The 10,389-nt window shown below is 37.3% G+C and overlaps 1 protein-coding gene across 3 annotated transcripts in view; it reads left to right on the top strand.

Moving 5' to 3' along the window:
* The window catches only part of RALGAPA1 (Ral GTPase activating protein catalytic subunit alpha 1), a 238,317-nt gene extending 228,625 nt beyond the window's left edge, over positions 1-9,692 (top strand). For all 3 annotated transcript variants that reach the window (XM_042445432.1, XM_042445431.1, XM_042445430.1), the window contains one exon: positions 8,492-9,692. In XM_042445432.1, coding sequence (XP_042301366.1) covers positions 8,492-8,640 — 149 coding nt within the window. In that variant the 3' untranslated portion in view covers positions 8,641-9,692. The remainder of the gene's footprint in view (positions 1-8,491) is intronic.
* The last annotated feature ends 697 nt before the right edge of the window (positions 9,693-10,389 follow it).

Genomic DNA, 10,389 nt, shown 5'->3' with positions numbered 1-10,389 from the left:
CGATTCCAGTTTAATTTATACATCTGTCATAATAATAATAATAATAATAATAATAATAATAATAACCATGATGCCCTCTGAACTATTTCTGGTTTGCATGGAGTAATGGGTTCCCATGCCAGCAAAATTGTTTGCATGCATAAATAATGTTAACATTTTCCAGAGAATGATAGATAAATACAATTGTAACCATACTTAGAAAGAGAAACAAAAATGGACCAAGGAATTACTGTCTTATAAATATCTCTAGAAATATTATCTATATTACTGGGCCAATAGCTATTGAACAAACCAGAAGGTTGTGCTGAAACTAATGAGAGGAAAACCACTCTGGCTTGAGAAGAGGAATTTCATCAAAGTATCGTCCTCCTTAGCAAGTACATGCAAGGTTCAAATACACATGCAGCTTTTTTAGGTCCCAAAGCTCTTTCTGTACAATTAATTATGATTGGCAGCAGCATAAACTGTAAAATACCAGTTTTAAAATGTTTTATGCTGACAGACAATTCCTTTTACCTTGTGGAATGAGACGAGGATTTACTGACACTTGTCTGATAAATTTTGTTAACTATAGATTTTTAACTCCAATGACCACCATATTTTCCTCATTTCTACAGTCATATGATTTGCCCTTCTTACTCAATCATAGTCATCATGGTAGACTGTTATCTACAATAAAAACTGCCACTGAGGCTGCATCAGCACTGCAGAAATAATAATAATTAATAATAATTTGTTTTATTTATATAGCGCTATTCCAAAGATCATAGCGGTGAACAGCAAGTAAGCTAATTAGCAAGTAAGCTAATTTGCCCCCAACAGTCTGGGTACTCATTTTAGCGACCTCAGAAGGATGCAAGCCTGAGTCAAGCTTGGGCCCTTTTGCTGGTCTTGAACTCGCAACCTTGTGGTTTCGAGTGAATGGGTGCAGTACAGGCATTTAACCACTGCGCCACCAGGGCTCCATCCAGTTTGACACACTTTTTACTGCCATGGCCCAGTGCTATATAAAATTCTGGAAATTATAGTGTGTTGTGGCACCAGAGCTCTAACGGAGAAGACTAAATGTCTCACAAAACTAGAATTCCATAGCATTGAGCCATGGCAGTTAAAATTGTGCCAAACTGGATTGTTTCTGCAGTGTGGATGCAGTCTGAGGCATTTATTCAAGCAGTGTGTAACTTTTTCTCAAATAAGGTATTGAAATGTGAAATATAAAAAGGGGTTTTAAAACTGACCTCTTTGCCACAAATATTTTCTTCAAATAAACTGTTCTAGGTATTTGAGCCTCTGGTTTTCACACACATGCACGCACACACACAGAGGCATTGCACTACAGTCTAACTCTAGTTAAGATGAACACTGTTATTTAGGCAAGGCAATACTGCAGTATTTCTAACCTCAGGAATAAATTTAGCATTTCCTTTTCTTTAGGATTTTCTTGGGGAAAATATTTCTGCAAAACGCATATAGTATAAGAAATGGCAATTCAGCTACTGGTCATACTCCAAAATTATTTTAGATCCTATGTTATAAGTTGATAGATCTTCAGATATTAATAGGTAAACTTCTAACAAAATATAGTGAGGCAAAATACGACAATTTTTTAGAAACAATTCTTAATTTAGAAACAGTCCCTGATGTACTATTTTAAGCATGAATGCTTTGAAGAAATAGGCTCTTAGACTGCAGTCCTATGAGCCATTCGGTTGGATATAGCCCTGTTGCTTGTGACTGTTTGCAGAATGGGCTAGGATGCAAAGGAGTTAACTGTGTAGGGAAAGGATTGTGATTTCCTTCATTGCCCGTTGCCCTAAATGGCACCACCTTTCCACGTTCTTCTGAAGTGGCCTCCAGCCCCACAAGGTCAGTGTGGAAATGAAGTAGTGGGCTAAAGAAACAAGCAGAGAAAAGTGCGGTCCTGTCCCCACTTCTTTCAGCTCTAGCAGAATTGTGCTGAATATATCTCTGGATTCAGCCCAGTGGGATTTGTTTCTGAGTAGACATTTAGTATTGTATTACTAGAGCTGGTGAAATCTGGAGTCTGAAACACCTAGCTAATTATGTATGCAGTAGGAAGTATACGTTCTTTGTAGATCCTCAAATTATTGGTTAATGTTCTAATAGAAAGAAGCCTTAGCATTATTCCATTAACCCTTTTGGGTTTTACAAAAATAGTTGATGGTCTGGAAAAAAGGTTAATTTACCTTTTACTTGCTTTTTAGTTCTCCTCACTGATTCCTTTTGGCTATAAGATTACAATATACCATCACTGTATCTTGAGAGATGGTATTAAAAGGTTCCTTGTATTATTATTTTTTTGCTCCATATGGTCTAAAGTCAATGTCTCACTACCAGCTGTCTGTTAGTGCAACAGCAGTCCCCCCCACTCCCCTCCCACGGCCTTCCCTCTTGTTGAAACCCTGCTTCAGCGGGGTTCCCAGAACACAGAGGGCTATAGAGGGGGAAGGGCAATCATGCTTCCACAGCATGAGATTCTGGTCTGTATGTGGGAAGTATGTATGATCACTAGTTCTGTTTTACTCTGTAGAAGGAATAAATATGTAAGTGGACAGTGGAAACATGTGAAATGAAGATGATCAGTTGAAATCCTTTTTCATCAAGAATGTTGTCTTTATGATAGTTCAATGTGCTGTAGGACCATAGTGCAGGAGGAGAAAAATTATGGAAATAAATGTGGTGGCCTGTAAATTTTACTCTGGAGATTTTGGACACCTTATCTTGCTTTTAGAATTATGTCTTTTTGTTTTATTTTGTTTTATGCTACTTTTAACAAAATTAGTTGTTTGTGACTAATTTTTGTATATTTTATGTTAATATTGTTACTGTTTTAACAGTGATTTATTGATTGAATTAAACAATTATCACTTGAATTAGACATATAAGCAGTACTCTGATATAAACTGTGGGATATAAATTATAATATTTGTTACTTTATATGTGCCCAGATTTTTCTGGCTCTGTGTTTAAAACAGTCTGCATGTTAAAACAGAGACATCTCATGCTTTCAGTTCTATATTAGTAAAATCATACATCAATTTTTTGTCATTGCCATCCCAATTCATTACATTATATTTGCACAATTTTACTCTTTCCATTTTGAAAGAGGTATTTCAGCTTCATGCTATATATGCTCATTGATATTTTCCCAGTTTTTCTCAATTGCTCTAAGGCAGCCTTCTCAGTCTGGAACACTCCAGATGTTATGAACTAAAACTACCATCACTTCACTATTGATCATTCTAGCTAATGCTGATGGGACCTCAGATCCAAAACATCTGGAGGTTACCAGGTTGGAGAAGGCTCATATAAGGTAAACATATTAAACCAATAAGAACCATAGCAATATCCAAACATTTAGGGATTTTGTGGAAACATGCTAGCATATTTCCAGATATTTTCACTTTTAATGAATTCAGGCATGCCTACATGCCTTCTTCACCCCATGCCCCCCTTTGGACTGTCTGGTTGGTGTATGTTATAATTACATCCATTGAAATTGTCACAATTTTTTTCTTTCTTTCTTTCTTTTTTACTTTGCTGCAGCCCCGCATTCATGTTGGGGCATTTATATGCAGGTGAGCATGAAGATGTGCATTTTCTGGGCTAAGCCAGAGCATCCCAGCTTCTTTTTGTGCTCGATTTTAGCTCTGGAGCGTGACATCATTTTGGTTTCCACTTTGGAGGCATGCGTCATCTGAACACCTTGCCTTCAAAGCAGCTGGAAGCCACTTTATTTTGCTTGTTTGTTTCACCCATTTTCCAGTTCTCCACATTTTCCCCCCAAAGTTGTGATCTTGTTTTACTGCATCTAAACACTCATAATTGTTTTTAATAGGGGCCTAAATACCCACTTACAGCTAATGTTCCCAGGAACTGTTGGGAGTACCATCTGGGGCAATTGAAAGGAGTCTTCATTCTCTGTGCAGGGATGCAAGTGTAGGAGCAACATTGTGAAGTGACATTCCTAGAAGGCAACTCGGTCCCAGGCCAGGATTCATCTCCACAAAGAGGAGAGAGCATGAAATGGAATCCACACTACCAAGGATGTTTGAAGCTTGATGTAGGAGATAGACAGGAGAATCACTGCTGTTCTCCTATTTTTGAACAGAGATAGCATGGTCTCCCCTCTCTCCCAGAAGACGGAATGCTCTTGTGAGGGAAGAGGTCAGCTTGGCATATCTGGTGGCCCAGATTCTGACGGTCTGGATTAGGCCTGGGGTCAAAAATTCCTTTTCCTTACCATTTTGCTTTCTTGACGTAAAAATCCATGGAAAACCTTTCCATATTTGCATAACTAAACAGCTGAAAGCTTTTACTTTGCATATACACCTTCAGTCAGCCACATAAATCAGTAAACTTCCTAAATATGTATCAACCATGCATTCTAACCAATTTGTTATCTTACAATTTAAGTCTTGTCCCCAAAACTTTAATCTTTAGTTTGAATATTTATCAATAAGGAATTTGTTGACCAAGGTCTTGCATGATCAGAAGGAATCACAATTAAGGAGATTGTCATAGTTATTAATATTGTTATGGATACATCTGATGATGCCACACCCTGAAAGTACTTATTCAGCCTGGCAGCATTCTAATTAAAGGATTTCCAAGGTGTTGCATATTGAGGGGCTGAGAATTGATTCCTTCAGCATTCTTCTGGCCATAAAATGCATTGAGGGCAGATGGAGAGACAGTTTGGGGTCTGGCTGCAAATGGTTGTCTCAAGGCACCACATGACTGGGAGAACACTGCAGACATCATTTCCCAGGGCCCTGATCTGCAGCACCTTGGAAACCCTTTGACTGGGGTACTGCCAGAAAGCTAGCATGATATAATGGTTTGACTATGACTTGAGACCGAATCCCCATTCAGCTGTGGAAGCCTATTGGGTGACCTTAGGCAAGTCACACACACTCAGCCTCAGAGGAAGGCAAAGGCAAATCCCCACTGAATAAATCTTGCCAAGAAAACTGTGATAATTGCCATAGGTCAGAAGTTACTTGAAGACACACAACAAGAAGAACAGGCTGAAAAAATATTATTGGGATTAATGTTTGATCATTAATGACTGTAAATGTCAATCACCAGCAGTTACAAAATTGTATGTCTAGTTTAGGGTCTCATAAATATAGAACAGGATGCCAGCCTAAATGTCTATAGGATTTGTGTTTTTTATGAGGAGGAGGAGGAGGAGGAGGTTTCATATCTGATCCCTGGATTGCAATGAACTTTTATTTCATGGAAATCTAATAAACCCAAATAGATTACATATAAAATTTAAAAAGAAGCAAAAATCACATTGGTTGCTATATAAACTACTCACCCATTGTTATCAGACAATCTTTTTAAATGATGCTGCTCTGCCACCCTATGTACAACACATACATGGGACTGGAGTGGACTCCTCCATCTGAACACCTTTGGATTTCACCCTCTGTGAAATAGGATTATTCTGCACTTATCTTGCTAATGTTTTCACAAGCACTAAATGAATTACCTTTTTAAAAATTTCCAGTTCATTTCCAATATGAATAAATTATTATAAGATGTTTTTCTAGCACTTCTTTTGCAAGTTGGTGAATTTTACTATTGAATGTTCTCAGTGGAATATGTTTTGAATTACAGTGAACAGGCAGAATTTTAAAAGAAACTTCATTTATTTTTCACGAGACCTGGATACCTACACAAACTGTTGTCATTTTAATGATTTATCCTAGGTTTTTTTAGTAGAAACAAAATAAATTATGTTTATGTCATAATGGTTGTATCATATTTATAGCAATGAGGCTTTTGGATCAGAACTATTTTTATACACATCTTCTTTTCTTTTTCCCCTTTTCTTTTTTGTTTTTGTGTTTGTTTGTTTTTTGGTTTTGGTTTTTTGGGGGTAACTTCTAGTTGGTGAGTATTCTTCCTGACTTGAGCTGCTGGATCATTTTGACTACTAATGCATCCTTCTTTCACCTTCAGCATGCACGTTAGCAACATTAAAAATTCTAACTTTCTCTTTTCTGTACTCATCTGTAAATGCCCTCCAACCTCTGCTATTCGTGTCTCACGTCTCACACCTGTTATCTTTTTTTATCTTTCTTCCCTTTTCCTCACTTCTCTCCACCTCTCCTTCATCACTTCTTCATTCTCAACAAAGAAAGAAATGGTGTGATATTTCTTCTCCTTCCCAAGCCACCACTAGAAAGCATGGGCCACTTCAAGGTAAAGGGCAAAGGCTTGAAACGGAAGGTCTTTCACGCTAGCTGTGAATGGTATGCTGTGCAGAGCACCAACGATTACTTTTTATGCTGTACTTATCCCATCATTTGGAATGCTTTGATTCCTTGTAAAACTAGAACAAGACAGAATTCCTGGGTGCTCATTTACACAGGGAGGGACATTTTTAAAGACCACCACCACATACATTACCTGTCCCTGTGTAGAAAAGAATTTTGTTTTTCCAAAAAGCAAAATAAATATTCTGCTATCACTGTCATTCCTTTGTAGATTGTTTGGAACTGGTGAGCCTGGATAATAAAGAGAAACATCCCTATTTGGAGAAGAAAGTGAGAGATTTTGCCAGTTCCAGGGAATGTTTGGCTAAAGCAGACACAATAGCATTTGAGTTATTAGATCAGGCTTGTGGCAGTGTGCTTTTGAAAGCAGTGTTAGACTTCTGACCCGGCCATCATAGTTTGCAGTAACCTCTTTAGGAAATCTAGCAGAATGAAAGCAAGAAATGTGTCCTGAGATTTATTTGCCTTCAGCAGGAGCCCAAGCAGTGAGTGAGAGGGAGGGCGAGTGTTACTGCAATATTAGTGAAAATGTTTTCTTAAGGTGATTTTCTGTGTTGTAAGTATTTTTCATTAAGTAGTCGTAATACAAATATACAATATTAAAATATCCCATTTTAAATTGGAATTTGTGTCCAAAAATAAAATTAATTTGTTTTGCAAGCATTTTTTTCATAGGCTTGTATTATCCATTCATAATGATATGGCATCCAGAGAGTTCACATATGGACCTATTACTGTATTATTAAAATCATTTCTGGGACAGGTTTTCCATTACAGCCCAACTTGCCGCTAAAGTGACCTCTGAAAATTAGGAGAACCTTTAGAGCACAATTTAATAGAGTGCATAGGGCAGTGCCGGCAAGTCAAAACTAGCAAATTCCATGTAAATGGGAAGCCTTTATATTGCACATGGCGTTCTTTGAATCTAGTTTATGGATCAGTTAAACCAGCAAAAATATACTTAAGCAAAAATGTACTGATTGGTTTTGTAATATGGAAGAAAATATTTTACCTAAAATATTGCAATATACAAAATCCCTGACACAGTACTGAACAAATTTGGTCCACTGATTTCAGTAGGGCTTGTGTGCTTTCCTTTGACTCCTAATCCTAAGGTAATATGTGTATGAACATAAGAGCCATTCAGAACAATGTCAAAGTGTGTGCACTTAGTATCAAAATACACATTTGTTTCTAAGAATGGATTATTTATTTAACGGCAGCATTATCATATATTCTTCTGATGAAAAACAAAATTCAGGAAAATATTAGAAGTAGTTGTAACTAATTATATCTAAAGTAGGAATCCATCTGTCCTGCAAATAATAAATCCCCATTCAGTTTTGCATTTGTCATAGGGAAGTAGTAGAATGCCTCTGAAAGTGTAGTCAAGTGGGTCTGAAGGGAAGGGTAGAATTGGCAGTGTACAGGTTCAGAGGCAGGTGGTACAAATCTCTCCAACTATTGGTGCCATCTCATTTTTAAATACAAAAACAAAAGGAATGGTGCCATTACTATTTGAATGAAAGTATTCATTTTCTAATCTACAACTTTTTTCAGGAGGCACAACAAAGCAAAAAATTACATTTTTTCTGAGAGCTAAGATTTGTACGTAATGCAAAAGACATTGTGCTTGTAAATAAATGCTATTTCTATTTTGCATCTCATAGAAATTTTATCAGTGCAGTAACTCTATTTAATTCCTATGCCCCTTGTGTTTTGACCCTATATATTGGAAGAAACTCTGCTTTGGGTATTAACCAGGATTCTTCACAAATTCATCTTGTTCCTTTTACAAAGAGAGCATATCATGTAGTGCATCCAACTAGCATGCTTTGGCCACATTGACCCCTATAGGAATTTGTATGTTGAGAATGTAGAACAGGAAATAGTTGCCACCCTGGATCCTTTTTAGTGCCTTCCCAACCCTCTTGCATTGTTGTTACAAACTAGTTCCTTTGGAGTTTAGCACTGGACTGTACTTTAGCTACAGTCTTTGTCTGACCACATAGAGTGCAATGTGTTTGTTGTTTATACTGCCAACTGAATTAGTGTTTTTCCTTTTACACCAAACAAGGAGAGGGCAACCATTTCCTCAGGGCTTGATCTTTCCTAATCCTTTGCCGTAATAGGCTGATCTAATATGTTTTTGTTTTGTTTTGTTTTGTTTTTTGCGGTAGGCTCCTACCCAGAGACTCAGGCGTCCGAAACTCCAGCAGCAGCGCAGATGGACGGGCCCGATCTAGCCTTCCCCATTTCACCCCGGACTAGCAAGAGTCGCATGTCTATGAAGCTGCGGCGATCCTCTGGCTCAGCCAACAAGACCTGATAAGGGGTGAAATCTAAATCTTCTTCCCTCAAGAAAAGAGCCTTTCTATTTTGAATATTTGTTTTGCATTCTTCCATTCTTGTGTTAATTTTAGAGAACAATGTGGAGCATTTTATTTCAGACTGAAAATATTTTAGCTTTTGTTAGAATATTTTTATCCAACTTCCTACTGCCATACTTTGCCAGTGCAAGTTCCTTCTTTGCACTTTTTAAAATCTTTCTTTGAGATGTGTTCAGCAGTTAGGTAACCACTCTGTTTTAACCTCTAAGGCTGATTGCTAGCCACCTTGGAACTGGAGACTGCAGGCATGTTCCAGTCTATTTATTGTGCTACCCTTTCAGTAATAAAAATGTATCATTTGCAAGCAAATGTACTACTTTTCAAATGACATTGTATTTCTGAAGTTCTCTGCAAAGCTCATTACAATACTCAGAATTGCATACAGATTGTATGTATTAAGGACAAACCCTTTAAAGTAAACAGTGGCCCATCATCAGCTCTGATACCGTCATTCACTGCTGGACAGAAACAACAGCTGAAGTACTAGTGCTGAAGTGCAAACAGCTTTCTACTCTTGCAGTTATTTGCTTTCCACATGGGACTTATGGCTACAGTCAGTCTTTCCTTTCCAAAAAGTGAAACTGTCCCTTGATCTAGCTGTGTAAGATAGACACACATACACACACATGTATTTTCAAGCACTTTGCCGTGTCAATCATTTGCTCTGAGCTGTGTCTGTTACAGGGAAGGAAAGGGACTATGCCCTTGTAGCGGCAAATGTATATGCTAACACATTCCACTCCAAATTCCCACTACCCCCCCAAAGGTATTTTCATACCGAAGAAGAAATACAGCTGCGTTGTTTGCCATATTATGCTCTAACAAAATGTAGCATGGCACCGGTACTAACTGCATGTGTAAATATCTGCCTTCACCCAGGCAATTATAGAAATATATATTGATGTATTTGTTCACCGTGTAGTATATACAAATTTGTAATGGTTGGAGAAAAGACATGCTATTTAATAATACAATAAAATTATTCTTACCACTTTCTGTGTGATTTGTATTCCCCTACAAATACTGATTTACAGAAACCTGCCAAATGACAGGCGAAGATAGCCATGAAATAAATAGTGGATCATTTAGTTGCAAGATTGCTGAACCTATACAACAAACGCCTTAAAACAGTTTTGTTCACGGATGACTTTGTTGGTTCACTGCCTTTAGTACCACGTAATTACAAAATGTGGTTTTCCTAAAACGTGGTTAATTAACCAGGTTGATAAAACTGTACAAAGTTAAGCACTTACTGTCACATTAAGTGTGTTGAAAACATCCTTTAACTCTTGCCGAAAAAGTGTCTCTTTTCTTGAGGGTTCATACATACAACTGTGAGTTCGTTACAAATACATACATTGTACAGCTTACGGTGAAAGCATTTGGCAATTCCTTTGTCATAAAATAACTTCCAGAATATTCTCAGAAGGTTTTTTTTTCTTTTCTTTTTCATAATTAAGCTAAAAATATTCCTTAACTTGATTCTTATAAATTATATGTATAAGTCGTTCTTCAGGTGGCATGCTAGTGTCAAAATGACACTGGGAAAATTACCTTGGTAGGTAAACATGAAGTGAAAAGGTAGTTTCCTTTAATCACCACACTTCATTTTAACAACATCTTCATACACATGCAAAATATATTTATAAAAACTATCCCAGATTTAGAACGGGTTGCTTGAAAATGCA

This window comes from Sceloporus undulatus, chromosome 1, assembly GCF_019175285.1.
Source record: "Sceloporus undulatus isolate JIND9_A2432 ecotype Alabama chromosome 1, SceUnd_v1.1, whole genome shotgun sequence".
In the NCBI taxonomy this organism is placed as follows: domain Eukaryota; kingdom Metazoa; phylum Chordata; class Lepidosauria; order Squamata; family Phrynosomatidae; genus Sceloporus; species Sceloporus undulatus.
The sequence above is the reverse complement of the archived record's forward strand: the minus strand, read 5'-3'. Positions and strand labels throughout refer to the sequence as shown.